We start from the raw sequence: 16,418 nt of genomic DNA on the forward strand, positions 1-16,418 counted from the left end.
TACATTTATCTCTCTCAAATTCACTTTCATCCTATGACCAGTAAGATTTCCAAAGTGAAAACCTAACAGCATTATCACCCTGTTTAAAACTCTTTAATAACCTAAGGGGATCACAGTTAAATGTTGTGTACTTGTCTGTCTTCTTTTCTGCAAACCATGGACTCTTTAAAAGTGGGAACAAAAAAAAAAAATAAAAAACAAAAAAAATAAAAAAAAAATAAAAGTGGGAACATAAATGTAAAATTCATCCTTGAATCCATAAAAGTGCTCAATAAAAATGTGATGAAAGACTGTTTTATGCCATCATCCACAAAGATGTGTGCTCATATCCTCCACTGGCCCCACTCCAAAAGACAAGGCCAGGGGCATGTCAAGTTGGCCTCCTACGCCCTGCTGAACTCTAGCATCGAAGCGGGTGTGATACCATGAGGACCGAGTGATGCAGGGTTGCTGATGTACATGCACTCAGGCTGTGGCATGAGATAGACTGAAAGATTTCTTCTTGCTCTTGGTAACAGTAAAGACAGCAGCAATCTGAAGCTCGCTGGTGATTTTTTTTTTACTCTCAGTGTGAATGGGAACTGTTCCTTCTCGAAAACATTTGATAGGCACACCATTTACTGGTTTACCAACTCCAACCATGACTCTAATACTTGCTTGATATGTATCTGGCAACCTCTCAGGGCTCTGTGGAGCCTCACTGTAACGGGGAGGGGCTTATTAAAAAAATACAATGTTCCTTCCACTACATCATTATTTCCTATTTGCTAGCAATGAGAACAGCGGGGTCTTCTTTTTTCCCCATATTAGTGCTGTATTGGTTTGCACAGGTTTATAAAAAACGTTCAAAAGTATAAAAAAAGGTTTATAAAAAACGTTCAAAAGTATAAAAAAAGTATAAAAGTATAAAAAGAACATTATTTTGAGGATCCTGATTTGTTTAGGGCATGGCATCTTACTCTTAGTGTAAATTTTTACCTTGACTGATACGGAATGATGTAGTACCTTTTAATCTCTGGAGTGATAAAATACTAATTATGTGCTTTGCCTGCAAGCCATGCCATACACACACACACACACACAATAGCCATTACACATCAATATTATATATGCTATCTATAAATATTACACACACACACAATGTTCCATAATTAGCACTTATGCTTGGCCTACAACTTTGAAAAGAACTATGACTTGCTGGATAAGTCTATGCTTCTCTCTCTTCTCATCTTCTCTAAACACTCTCTTCACTCTCCAAGGCCCAGCAAGACCTGCCTTTTCCACAAAGTTCTGACCATCTCTAGGCTCTTCTACAATTTAACTCAAATCTACTGACCTAAGTTTATTTCCAAAGTGAATAATTACAGATATAGTGTTCAGGTACGACATACTCTGGCCAAATGAATCCTATGCCTTCTACAAAGTAGTGCTCAAAAGATATCTATCAAGCACTAAATGTGTAAAACAGAAGCACTCCTTGCCCAATACAGTACCTGTACGTAGTATAAACTCAGTAACTGAATGAACTGTTCTCTAATTACACCTCCTAACTCTACCTCCAAACTTCTGTTTGTGTTGTTCCTCGAGCACCTCAGGTCTTTCTGTAGTCACCTCCTGCTCTTCTCAGCCTTTTTAAGTCTTTTTTTTTTCCTTTTTAAGTCTTAATCCAGTTATTCTAGCTCCTGCTGAAATAACACTGATCTCCTTCATGAAGTTCCCTCTAATTCACTACAGCAAGAGCTGACCCTCCTCACTTTGCTCCTCCCAAACAGTGTATTTCAGGCCACTGTTTTGATGGTTAATCAACACTGCCTCACATGGTAATTCTTTGTGCAGATTCCTGATCTCCTAGCTCAAGATAAATTCCTTGAGGGAAGAAGCACTATATTCCTCACAGCCCTATGCTGAATCTTTGAAAACAGAAAGCTCTAAGAAAAAAGAAAATCTGTACATTGAATGAACTATTCCAGTCCACCTTGATTTATTTTCTTTCGGAGCATCTTGACAATTTATATTCATTACACAATTGAGACCTTAAAGGTATACAGGTTCTCACTCATTTCTAGAAGTTCCTCACGTCTCAACCCGACTAAACTTCTTCAGGGCAGGGATTTGTATGCTCCCATGTTAGGCTGGTGAGGTCAAAGAGGATGCTTAGTTGTGGGCCGACTAAAATAGCAGAGATCCGACCTGATTTGTAATAGACACTCCTTTGGAGAGTATTTAGAGCCATCAAATTTTTAGGCACATATCTCACTAATATCATCATCCCAGGAGCAGCAGGTCTGATGCAACCAGTTGACAGTTTAACCCTGTGAAGCCCTCTGAAAATAAGGCACCGCTGGTCATTCTCAGTTTTGGAGTAAGGAGTTCTCCCAGAGACTATGTCACTGGTCTTGAGGAGCAGGTGCAGGGACTAACATTAAGGATGAAGGACAAAGACAGAGCACCTATTACAACACTTGAGCTAACACAATGGTGCACTGTTTGCTATTCTGTTTTCATTACATTTCCCATAAGGCAATTAGATGTAATGAAAAATCCTCTCAGGGCCAGTATATTTCTAACTGCTCATCTGCCCAAGCAAGAAAAACCCTGCTCAAGGCTTCAAGTGCCAACTTTCCCCAGGCATGCAAATCTGTCATCCTTTACCAGCTCCTGGGAGACTCGACTCTAGGTAACACTTTCCAGATCCCTTACTCAGCAGTGTCACATCTTTCCCTGACCAAACTGAATTCAAATGAATGGGTGGTACAACTACAGGAGTGTTTTGTTTGTTTGCTTTTATAAATCCTTACACTATATATTTTTAGTCTGCCTTATACAATGGGAGAGAACAGAAAAAAACTGGCTACAGTCCGGACCTGGCAGAAAAAGAACCGCATGGCCCTGAATGTCATCTGAGATTCAAGCTACGTTATGTCAAGTGATCACTTTGGCAGGACTCACCAGATAAATGGCCAGAACTGGTAAACACACTAACATGCATACACGGTCATGTTCAAACATGTTCATCTACACCTTCTTATGGAAACATCATGCTCATCCTTAATAATCCCAGGCCATATTAAGGTAGAACTCTGGAGCAGCCACATATTCCAAAAGAATTTTGGTTTGCCCACTAACTTAAAAAAAAGGAGGAGAAGGAAATTTTTTCTTTTGCTAATTACGTGTGTAAGTACTGGTAGGCTACATGATTTGTTTACTGTAAGCCACTGCATTTTCTTATCTCTACTACCCCAAACAGACCAAGCAAACAAAAAAATGATCAAAAAGCAAACATAAAACCAGCTAATGGTGTTGTTCTCTCCACTCTCCTTACGACGTTAAAGGTTTATGTCAAAGCTAAAATGTCAAAACAGCTGAAATAGATGCTCTCTGCAGACTCTCTAGGTCTAAATGTAACTTGAGCTCTCGTCTTTCAGCTGGGGATACATTTTTAATTTTCTTTAAAGATTTCCTTTGCCATACTTTTCATTTCACAGGTTTTTTAAATTCCTCAAGCCTTGCCCAGTGGAGTGAAAGCCACCTTAATGAAGAAAGTAGAGATTAAACCACCATAACTTTCGAACAGCCAAGGATCTCAGCTGTAATTCTTTGGCTCAGAACCAGGATCTAAAACCAGCCATGGGAAAAGCTGCTGAAACGGAGCCTGCAATTCTCTCCATGTTTGACTTGCATAATGTTGACACTGTAACACCAGAGAGACCCAAAAATATTTCAAACAATTATGACTTCTTTTCTATAAATATTTTTTAAATTGCTTTAAAAGATAAAATAACATATTTTAAGCTTCTCACTCTCTCTCTCTTTTTTTTTTACTCTGGTTGCCCTCAGCAGCTCACTACTATGGATTTATTTTTGGCTCAAAGGTCAGGGAGGACATCTTAAGGCACTACCTCTGATGTTAAACTGTGTTTTCCAACATGAGTTGTCCAGTGAGTAGGGGAATCAGCAACTCTTAAAGCAACAACTGAATGCAGTGTCACAGCACAGGAAAATAGATTGTTTATTTCTTATGCTGGTGCAAAAAAACAAAACAAAACAAAACAAAACAAAAAGTACTCAAGACAATATAAAAAAAATTCTCCCATGCCTTTATAAGCACAGTTTGTTTTCTGGACAGAAAAAGCCTTCTTTCTCACTCCCTTTCATTACTCTTTCTTGTTCCAGTTATTTCTGCCACAAGACATACATTTGAATGTACTGAGACTTCTCCATGGTGAAGAGGGCATAAAAATGGAAGGAGAATTATAGAGATGGCCAAGGAACTCATGAGCTCTGAGTACATTATTCAACTATTTTCAGTTGTGTCTTCCTTCAAACCTAAGCAAACGGCAATTGCCCAAAGCCTGAGAGGTGAAATTTATTTGAAACCTGCAATTTCTGCTCTCAGAGAATATGATTCAGAGACCTTAATTCTGAGCTCTGGAAATCGGGGATGATATCCATAGTCACGGATGAGCAGAGTGATCAGTAGGTTAATAACTAACCTTCCAGCGCAATTTCAGTCCCTCTCCCAGGACCAAGAGACCTGGCTTGCCTTCAGTATAAATGCCCTCAGCATGATTTGCAGCATTTATTTTTGATATGCAAACATCAGATGCCAAAACTGTATTCCTCCTCAAACATCCACAGAAAACTCCTCCTGGCTTATGATTTTAAAGCTAAGATAAGTTTCCCATTTGCAGCTACTTAAAACTTACCTCTTTTAATTAAATCATCCAAAGAATTTACATTTAACAAATAAAGTTCAGTGTTATTTCAAAATACTGGGGGTGGGAATGCGAAAGCAGAACTCACCTTCACTCCCAGAAAAAGCACTGCCTGAGCCTGCCACTGCCAAGGTCAACAGCAGCTGCCAGAGATCCATACCTGTAGGACCTGCAATCACATACAAAAGAGAATAAGATAAAGCCAACTAAAAGCAGACCATCATCACTGCATACTGTTTAAAAATTGGCTAACCCATCAATGAATTGACATGCGTGTCAGTTCTTAAAGAGGTCCTAGTAAGTTTTTCATCCCCCCAGAGTCTCAGATTGTTGTACTTTTCATGAAGGCAAACAGAAGGTTTGTAATAAATTCTACTTGATGCTTCATGGTGTGCTTGCCTCAGGAAATAACACAGACACTAGAGATTTTCACACCCTGGACAACAGCCCTAGAAGCACCTTAGCACAAAGGACCCCCACACACTGCTTCAATACTAGGGCCGGTGTGGTTTCACTTTAACTCGATCTGGAAATAGAAAAACTTGTCAGCAGTATCACCATGCATAGGGCCTTGAGCTGGACAGGCCATAAAAGGAAAAACACAACAACCCACTTGTAATAGTAAAACTTCTCCAGTGTGTTTCCAGTGAATAGAAGAACTCAACTAATACTCAGACGACTGTGCTAATGAGCTATCATGAGGAAGTTTAGCTAGAAGACAGCAGGAAGGAGACAGTGAGACACAAAAGACAGCAAAACATCTGTGCTCTCTAGGTGGCCTCCCTAGGATACCTGGTGTCCTGGGTTTTCTGTTTTAGGTGGAATGTGGTCTCTGAAAGGCCCAGGAACATGAACAGCCCAGACTCAAAGAAAGGTCAGTTCACAGCCTTGCAAGCTCTTTGGGATCCCAAGTGTGGCCACACCTAGACCCCTTCAGTTTGATGAATAGGGGAGCAGATCATGCCTCAGCCAGCACACACCTTTACCTGGAGGAAATAAGCTTCTTTGGAATCAATAAACCAGGTGTACACTTCTAGGATCTCTGAAGAGACAAGTTTAGGCTGGCTTAAAATGAACTCCGCACACTATCCTTTGGAGAGCTGACAACTAATGGTAACTCCTTTAAAGCTTCGCTGTAATATTTCCATAAAACTATATTACTTCTGCATCACTCAGGCACAGCTCCACCAGGGCCTCCCTCTGGCCTCATTTTCACTATTGTACGTTCTTGACAATAATGAAATAGCCCTTCTTGTTACACCTAATCAGGCTGAAATGATGAACAAGAACGTTCATTCTCATGGGTAACGGAATGAATGGTGCAGTCCCTGGTAGTGGCCGTGACATTCTGACTAGGTATAAAATGTGATGTTTCATACTTTCACTTCTAGATGGTGGAGGGCCCATCATGTCTTTCTTCAGTCCATATGATTTTCTGTTCTTAAAAAAGTCTCAGCATACACATCTCCACGTAAACTGAGTATCTTCCTGTGTCTGAATACCCACGTATACGTTGAATGCATAAAGAACCCCCTCAACACTGCCTCCTGGAGTCACTGACAGAGTGGAGTGTGATACCGCACATAAACACACTTGGCCAATGACGAGAGTTCACACAAATGTGAGTTGCAGTTACTAAAAGTCCTAACCGGGAAGGCTCCAGGCTAATGGCTTTGCATCATCCTCATCTACTTTGCAAATGTGAACCAGTGAGCATCTCTCCTTAGATCCTTTACTAACAGGTGAATAGGCTATGTAATCTGAGCTTGGGGCTTCCAGCAGAAATACGTGAAAAGGCTAAAAATAAATATCTTAAAGGCTGAAAATGCCATCCCATTGTTAACTGGATATTTCCTTTTAAATTTTATTTTTAAAGTAGGAAAAGCAATGAGGAACTGGGCTCTATATATAGTGTTAGTTTTACCAGCAATCCCCCAAGGCACTTAGTGTCAGGTAAAGAAATCTCCCTTGGTACTTGCTTTCTGGATATCAAGGTGTAACAGAATTCTAATTTCCTAGGCAGGGTTTTTTCATCCCACCTGAATAGAAGGATAGAGGTTAGCATTTCTCAGAAGGCTGCTTTCTCTGGTTTGGGAGTTGCCTCTTCAAATATTTCAAAGATACTGGGCAGATGCCAGAAACAAGTGAATTTTGCTTCAGATGAATAGTAGTTGACTCCCTCTCATCCTCGAACTTTTGAAAGTTGCTACCTGCAAATGAACTTTGCCTCTTCCAAATTAGCACAATATATCTCCATAGGACGTGTTCTCTTTCATAAAATGAAACAACACATCAGAATCCCAAAGCAAAATCAACCAGAATCAATCCGTTTGTACACTCCTACAGCAGAAAAGGAGGTATTTAAAACTGTCATTCTCCCAAATAGGAGACAAGAACCCTTCACTGCACTGAGAACATTGCCCAGGGCCCCAACTCTAGCTCCAGGTAGGGGGCAGAGAGGAGGATGCAGAGGTGTAGCTGGATGCAGGAAGAGCTAACCGCTGCATTCAAGACTAAGGCTCTCCTTCCACTGTTGCTGGCTTTGTGGGGCTGACTGTGAAAGCAGTCCCCTAGTGAACTGTCCCCAGGGCCAGTACACAGCTGGGCGGATGGACATTCTGTTCGATTTGCCTGGAAGCCACCCCCTTCAGTTTTGCAGAACTCCATATGGCAGCTTCTAGATAAGAGGATCCTTCTTCGTTAGGTTCAGCTGGGAGAAAGCATCCCTAGAGAGGACAAAGTGCCAATGCACAAAGTGTGAAACTTTAATGCAGTCTGTCAGTGATGTGCCAGATGTGAGCAGGAGAGAGTCCCATTATTCCCTTTCCCCAACATAAGTCTCTATGTACACGTGGGTACCGTCCAGTGGAATCTACCAAATGTACCTTAGCCTACTGGGTTTTTAAGTTTGCAATATTTTTCTAGGGAAAATACCTCTCTAAATTTCTACGGATATTTATGCATTCTTTGGCTATAGCCTCATGGCAAGATTTTCCTTTAGGGTGGGGCAGTGGTTGGGTGGGGGAGACAAGCTTCTATTCTTGCTTAATGGAACTCACACCATTTCCACTTTCAAAGCCTAAGGCACTTTGCCTGCCCTCCTCCCATCTCCTCACACACCCCCCCCCCCCCAACTTCCTCAAGGGAGAGCCAGCTGAAAAGCAGTATAATCCAGCTGGTGTGAGTTTTAGTTCTATAAACTGCCCAGCAGAGGAGACTCTAAATTACAGTTAGGCCTGGGATATACAGACTTTTATTCCTTGGCTATAAAACAGTACATAAACACATAAGAGATGGAGATTAAACATAATATTTTTTTCCAACATGTTATAACCAATTCCAGGCCAAGAAAGGAATTAGTTCAATTCTCTTTATTTTAAAATTAGCATGGATGTATTGAACTCCTAGAATCGTGCAGAGCACAATGGAGAATACGAAAGCAATCAAAATCATGGTTCTTTACCTCAAGATTTAGGCAGGATAGGCAAATGATATTGGGGGAAAAACGAAGCATACCTAAAAATGAAAGAAAGACCAGAGTGGGGAAAAAAATCAGTCACTGAGGGGCTTAAAATTAGAACAAATGACAGAAGATTGTGATAGGTAAGGAATAGTGAGGGGGGTGAACTTGCATTATGGGTAAAAGCTCAGATGGTACAAACGTCCTGGGTATGGCTCTGGGTCTGATTAGTGGAGGACAGTAGGAGGTGAGATAGAGAACAGAGTTCAAAATTATGAATAAAAGGGAATAAAACTGAATAGATAAGGGAGGACTAGATCGAAACAGCAGTTCAACTCATATATTTTTAAAAAGATTGATTGATTGATTGATTGATTGATTGATTTAGCATGAGCAGGGGGCGGGGTGGGTTGGTGGAGTAAGAAGGAGAGAAATCCCCAAGCAGACTCCCCACTGAGTGAAGAGCCAGCAGAGGGGATGGGGGCTCTCTCCCATGAGCCTGAGATCATGACCTGTGCCAAAATCAAGAGTCAGATGCTCAACCCACTGTACCACCCCGATACCTCAGAAGTTCAATTCATATTAATCAGAAAGTCACTGGAAGATTTGGGATTGGTAAGCATGTGCAAGTGGAGTTTTCTTAGGATAAATCTGCCCCTCATACTTTCTTAACTTGGCATCACTGAGAAATACTAACAAGATTTGGTGGTGACTGGATACAGGAGATGATAAAGAAAACAGATCTATCACAAATGAATGAGTATATAGTATATGTGTGGATGAAAGATAGTGCTATTGATAGAAATCAGGATTTGGGGATCTGAGTTTGTTCAGGAATGAGAAGATCACATGACTGTCTTGGGATATTTGGTATTAAAGTGATATAATAGTGATTCAAACACTTGTAGAAGTGTAAGAAATGTCTGGTGGGAAGTTGAAGGTAGGAGACCAAGGAGACAGAGAGAGAGAGAAAGAGAGAGAGAGACAGAGAGAGAGAGGTCATTATTAGATTTCAGAGATATTTGCATGGAGATGATGAGTACCAGATGAATTTAATGTGAAGACTAGGCTATTTCATGAAGAACCCCCACATCAACCTTATTAGAAGTAATATTATAAAGCATATTAAGCCATATAGGGGAAAATGTGCTCCTATCTGGTTTGTAATTTGGCAGAGACAAAAGGAACAACCACTCAAAGCTACCCTCTGATTTGTATCAAGTATTTAAAAGGAAAGCGGTCAAGGGCACCCCTAGAAGAATGGTGTCAGCATATTAGCATATAGTTAGAATTATATGATAGATGTAGGAACTTGTAGTCCTGTTAAGGCAAAATACCAACATGGTAGCTGAATTGATAGAAATAATATTTCCCCAATTTTTTGTTTTATTGGATCTAGCTATCTTGATACCAAAAAAGTAAGAACTGATTTAAAAAATACACACAGAACCAGAATTGTTTATATTGCAAAACCAAGACTCTAGTTAGATAACCTAATAAATGTGTACTTTCTGATGCAGGTGATCATTAGTAATGAATTATTGCAAAACTGAATCTAGTTGATTTCCTGGTGAAGCTGTTCTAAAAACTCAACATCAAAAATGGCTACTCCAAAAGGGTATTTGAAATGATCCACTCTAGTTAGTACCAGGAATTTATTTGACTAATTTGCATTTGTTCATGTTATTACCTACTTTTTATGGTGCTGGTCATTTGAAAATTGGTCAGATCTGAACTGTCTTAGGTCAATTTCTTTCTTTCCCATTAGTGAGAGAGAAAAAGTTCACAGACATTACTGGCATATGTACTTTTGCTGAGATTTTTCTCTTCTCAGGATCCAGTGGGGAATAAAGGATGGGAAATTATTTTAAATGTGTAATGTATGAGGAAAAAAAGGCTTGTGGGAGTAATATATATATTAAGTGCCCTTTTTCAGTAAAACATTAAAAGTATAGATCATATGCACCTGCGCTGACCAATTCAGTCACCATCAATCCCCAGTGGCCACTGAGCACTGGAAATGTGGCTAATGCAACTGAGGAATTAAATAAACTAAATTTTTATGTAGTTTTAATTACATACTTTAAGTAAGCATTTAAGCATATTTGAAATAGGTTGCGATGTGAATCTAGTTTTTCAGCTGTAGATTTTATTAAATCTAAATAAAGATCAAGTATATCTGATGCAAATTTAGCATCCAAATTAAGACGTGCTGTTAGTGTAAAACATACATGGATTTTGAAGGCTTGGTACAAAAAAGGCATCCAAAATATTTCAACAAGGTCTATGTTTACTACATGTTAAACTCATATTTTGGGTTGCTGGGTTAAATAAACATATTACTGAAAACTACCAATCCCGGTTTCTTTTTATTTTTTTAAATGTGACCAGCTGAAAAATTAAAATCACATATGTGGCTTGCATTATATTTTATACTTCTCTTTGACACACTGATAAATATATATATATATATATATACACACACACATATATATATATATATATATAATGGTTTGTCTGTACTCGCATTCAGAAACATTAAACTGTTACAGTGGGCATGTATGTTTTTGTAACAGAAACAATAATAAAAATTTTTATATTTCTAATGACATATAAAATCCTTACAGTTACATTTTAAGAAGTCATCCCAAATGAAGAATGATGGGAACTAAAGATTTACTGAAGAATTAGTCATGATTATATTTGCAGGTGTTTTTTTTTTAGGGTAGCCAGTATGCCTATGTTTACCTTTAGAAAAGTGACAATTCACACTCTCTCTTTGAGTCATAGACAGTGGTGTACTGATAAGTGTGTAATTGTCTTTCTGGAATTAAAAAGAGAGAGGGAGAAGTTCCACGATTGGTGGGGCTTACCAGTCTCTGTGGTGTGAAAACCTCCACCATGTCTGATTCGAAGTTACCACGTCACTGCACCTGAAGTCACTGAACATGGGTTCACAAGCTAGTACAAACTGGACCCAACACACCATCAGCTGGGGAAGTGAACGATGCTATCCAGGCTCCATGTAGGTAACAGGTACAAAGATTAAGCCATCTGCTGACATTCATACACAATGTAAGAGACAGTGAGTGCTAGTGCGTGAACCCTGGATACTCCATTTCATTTGATGCCATCTGCTCTGCTGTTAGCTAATCATATTTAGTTAATGATCATTGGTAGATATTTTTCCAAGTCTTTAGAATTAACATCAGCCTCTACCATAAATACCATCCTTGATCTTCATTTATGGAGAGAGTGCTTTTGGGTTAAGAGCATGTGTTCTGGAGTCAGAGAGAGCTTGCTTCAAATCCTAGCTTTACCACACCTGTTGACTTTTCTCTAATATATAAATGATAATATTACTACCTTTCTCACAGGGAAATCAGGAGGAGATTAAATAAGATGATTTATTTAAAACATTTAGCATGTCCTCTGTGTGTATCCAATAAATAAGTTATTAGATTCTTTCTGATACCAGTAATAAATAGACTATGTTTTATAATGTTTCCATGGGATAGATGGGGAGTAGAGCCCTCATTTATATATCATGAAATGGAAGCCTAGGGAGGTGAAGGCGATCAGTGTTCCTGGGTAGCCACAACATATATGACTCCCTTCTTCAATCATGCACTTACATAAAGGCGCAAGGGAAAGGAGAATCATCATAATGTGATGTGTGCATCTCCTAGGATAAGGCAGGAACGCTGCTCATGTTTGTTGAGGTGTACAGGCAAATGTGCACCTTCTAACGGAGGCCCAATTATGGGAAATAATCTAGAGGCTGATTTCACCCATAATCATGATCTCATCTGCTGTAAGAAAAGGCTATGCTGTTGTTACTGGGTCCAGATCATTTGTTTTGTGAATCATGGATTTCTACAGCTGAAAATTGGGTAGATGAATTCCAGTGATAAAACACTTAGCTTCAAAGTAGGACTCTCTCTGTGAGAATACAAAAGGCAGCTGGGTTATAGGAAATTTGGTCTTTACCTCTTCCTTTCTGGAGAAATGAGAAAATGCAGGCCTTTTCAGCACGAAATGCTTCATGCTGTTCCTAGTTTGGTATGCATGGGATTCTGCTATAAGTGGACTTTCTCTGCATATGGGCATTCTGTGTGAGTTCAGTATGACTCAGTGGCACTTTGCAATACCTCACTGTAACAATCATCCTTGTGGATGGCCGCTAGCCTCACCCAGTTTGATTCACGTGGTGCATCCACTGATTTACAATGCAGGAGTGACTCTCACACAAAAGAGAAATCAATTGCATGGGTGCTTATTTGAACACCATATTCCTTTTTACATCATATTTTATATCTCTGCACCTACCAAATCATTTTTTTTTCCAAAACAGAACTTGCAAAAGCAAACCTCTTACTGAATTTCTGCTGATTCTCTTTTCACAAGCGGCTCTCTTTTAAATTTTTTTTTTTTTTTTTTTTTTACTGTGATAGATAATATAGAACAGGGGGAATGTGCTTTAAACAAAGTTGAAGAAAAAAAATAAAGTTGAAGATGGAATTTTTTTCAGACTCTCAGATGAAAATTGGCTTTGTTTTACTGAATTTAATAGGAAATAAATAAGCTATTGAAGACATGATCTCACAGAATGAAGTCTTCAAACACAAATATTATTATTTTGATGAGATTATAATCTGACAATGAGTAGTACAGCAACTCACAGTGTACTAAAAGGAGTTACTAGCAGCCTCAGGTAACTAACATACAGAGCAAAAACTGGGAGAAACTCTTCTTTCCTTTTATCAAGTCCCAAATGAACTTGTTCTTTTAAGGTAAACAAGTTGAGAAACCAAGAGTGAGGCAATGTGATCTTCTGGACAAAGCATTTCTAGAGAAGGAGTCAGCAGTCCCATGCCTGGTGCCAGCCCAACATTGCCTGATGTGGTAACTTGGGCGGTCACTCAATCGCCACAGGCCTCAGTTCCCCTGTCTGCACACCATCCCACGATTTTGTGATAAGCCAAATCCCATGCTGTGCGATGTAATGAAAGCTGCCATTCATCGAGGACTAATCCTGCCTCATGTTGCCAGGCTCCTTGTCCTTCTCTTCTTCTAGCGGTGAGCAGCTGGGGACAGTAGATGTGCTTCACTTGCTCACTGTATCCCCAACAACTACCCTGGGGCCTGACACAGAGTAGATGCCTATTCTAAAATCTGCCCAATGAAGAAGTTGATCAGGAGCCACATTATTTCACTCAACTTTTACAAAGAATCTGTGAAAGACAGCCTCATTTTAAAACTGAGGAAATAAAAAAACAGAGTTCCTCAGTTTAGAGGAACTCTGAGAGGCTGAGTCCCCCAGACAATTAGCACCATGTTCGAGGTCTCCAATGCCTGCCTTCTCCTTCCTGTGCTTCTTCATAAATGTGAAACAAGGCTGACTAAGCACATGGGCAGGGTACCAGCGAGGCAGGAAAAGCTATAGATGGTAAGAAAAAGAGCATAAAGTTTGGATTTGAATTATGGACGGAGGCAGACACCACAGCATTTTCAGTGCTCTGGGCCTGTCAAGGACAGTAATAATTCATAAAAGCTGACATAGCAGTTTCTTTAGGAGTATTACTCAAGGGATATAATATTCATCTCTAGGCCTTAGAATCTCCAAGAGCACCTGGTCTACTTTTGGGTACATTACTTAACAGCTATAAAGTGTGCTCTTTCCATGACATGGGGGCACCCCCCTCCCACCTCCTCTAAGCCTATACATATAAATAGAAAGAAGTCTAGTTGGCCAGACTGACTGGCTGCCAGATAGATGGCAGACATAAGGCAGATCAATGTCATGTCTCAACTCCAGGAAGTTTGTAATATACCACTTCACTTTTCGAGATCATGGGAGGTGTAATTGTTTGGACTTGGACCATTCATGGTTCACAGCTTTCATAGAAAATGCCCTCTAGAACAGTGCTGTGTCACAGAAATATAATGTGAGACCCAAATGCTGGCCACATATGTATTTTTAAATTTCCTAGTAACTACATTAAAAAATACATAAAATGTATTTTAATAATATACCTTAGTTAACCCAATACAGCCCAAATATTATCATTTCATCATACAGTTAATACGAAAAGTACTGAGATATTTTATACTCCTTTTTTTTCATATGGAATCTTTGAACCTAGTGTATTTCACACAGCACATCACAATTGGTATTAGCCAGATTTCAAGTGATTCATAGTCACATGCAGCTAAGTGGCAACCACATGGAAGTGTGCAGCTCTGGGATGCTGAGAGATTGTGCGTGTCCATGTGGCCAGTTCCCTGGCTAGGGCGGAATGTGTCTGCACTTATTATTGCTCATGAACAATAGGTCAAGCTGCTGAAAAGGAATCTTTAAACAGTCATTTTTCAAGGTCTAATAGTTTCTTAAAGTCCTGGAAAGAAATAGTCTTCTTACTGATGCAAGAGGCAAGATGCTCCAGATCTCCCTAAAATTTGTTTTGCCTATGATTACTGAGCCCTGAAATCTATACACAGTTAAATCATAAACCTTTTTGGGGGGCACAAAGCTGGCACAGAGCACCAGATCTGTCATGAGGTATGAGATTTAAGCAAATCATTTCTCACCCTCAGCCTCAGCTTCCTTATCTCCAAAACAGAATGTCTGGAGCATATCAATAGTTCTCAGCCTTCACTGCAAATCAGAAACATGTGGGAAACTTAAAAAATGACCTGGTTTTACCATAGATAAATTAGAATCTCTGTGGTAGGGCTTGAGTATTAATTTGTTATGTGATTCTAAAGTGCAGCTAGGGCTGAGAATCACTGATCTAGTACAAACCAAATGTGCTACAATTTTTTCAGTTTGTGAAAACAGTGCACCTATATCCCAGGAAGCCTTCCTTACAGGAGTGGAGGGAGAGAAAAAAAAATCAATCTTTCCCATTCAGTCAACCAATAAGTGTAATTTTTGCAATAGAGAATCTTCTATACCAAATGGTTGAAATACTAAATCTAAAGGTAGGAAAAGAAAATATTATCCCATGAAATGGCAAGTAAGAAGAGTACATGTAATGGATGAAATCAGCCATCCACAGATAGGACCACTCAAGTAATGACAAAACAGTATTTTAAAGTGTTGCTGATGAAGTCCCGTCAAGATGACCATCTCTAGTTTTTCAATCAAACACTAACTTAGGTACTTCTCTGAAGGAACTCTGCAGATGTAATTAAGGTTACTAATCAACTGATTTTAAAATAGGGAGATTATCCTCTATTACTGAGGCAACTAAAATGTAATTGGCCTATAAAAGCAGAAGCAACTGTGAGATGTGCCAGAAGAGGAAGGCAGAGAGATGAAAAATCTAAGAGGGATTTGATGTGCTGTTCCTGGAGGGGGTGGCACAGAAAACATGAGATGCCAGCCGGGCAGACTCTGGTAGCAAACCTGGATCCTAGCAGATAGCCAGCAAGGAAACAGAGAAGACTGTCCTCCAATAGCAAGGAATTGAACTGCATTAGCAACCTCAAGGAGTGTGGAAGCAAATTCATCCCCAGAGCCTCCAGAAGATAACAAAGTCCTACAAAGTATTTTGATTTCAGTGTTCTCTAAGCAGAGAATCAGCTGAGCCAGGCTGTGCCCAGACTTTTTACCTACAGAACTGTGAGGTAATAAATGGGTGTTGTTACAAACCAATATATTTATGATCATTGGTTATGGAAGCAATAGAAAAGTAATACAATCTCTAAAAGTCCATTGTAGAATCCAAGGTTGACTTCCTAATTGTTAAAAAGGAAGATTATTATCCAGTCACCACTGAAACTTGTCCAACTGGAGAAGAGCCTTTTAGCAGAGTGTAGAAATTTGTGACTTGATGTCAAGACAGTACAGTACTGGCATAAAACAGACACATAGGTCAATGGAACAGAAGAAAAAACCCAGAAATGGACATAACTACATGGTCAATTAATCTTTAACAAGACAAGAAAGAATATCCAATGGAAAAAATATTCTCTTCAATAGATGGTATTGGGAAAATTGGACAGCCACATGCAGAAGAATGCAACTGGACTACTTCCTCACACCATAAAAACAAATAAACTCAAAATGGATGAAAGATGTAAATATGAGACAGGAAACCATTAAAGTCTTAGAGAAGAACACAGGCAGCAACCTCTGACCTTGGCCACAGTAACGTCTTACTAGACACGTCTCCAAATGCAAGGGAAACAAAAGCAAAAATGACTATTGGGACTTAATCAAGATAAAAAGTTTCTGC

General features: G+C 39.4%; 1 protein-coding gene across 5 annotated transcripts in view; it reads right to left on the reverse strand.

Annotated features, from left to right (window-relative positions):
* GHR (growth hormone receptor) overlaps window positions 1-16,418 on the reverse strand; it is a 271,425-nt gene that overhangs the window by 138,827 nt on the left and 116,180 nt on the right. For all 5 annotated transcript variants that reach the window (XM_072756984.1, XM_026016684.2, XM_072756986.1 and 2 more), the window contains exon 2: window positions 4,804-4,884. In XM_072756984.1, the coding sequence (XP_072613085.1) occupies window positions 4,804-4,873 (70 nt within the window). In that variant the 5' untranslated portion in view covers window positions 4,874-4,884. The remainder of the gene's footprint in view (window positions 1-4,803; window positions 4,885-16,418) is intronic.

The sequence above is a fragment of the Vulpes vulpes genome, chromosome 4 (assembly GCF_048418805.1).
Source record: "Vulpes vulpes isolate BD-2025 chromosome 4, VulVul3, whole genome shotgun sequence".
Taxonomy (NCBI): Eukaryota; Metazoa; Chordata; class Mammalia; order Carnivora; family Canidae; genus Vulpes; species Vulpes vulpes.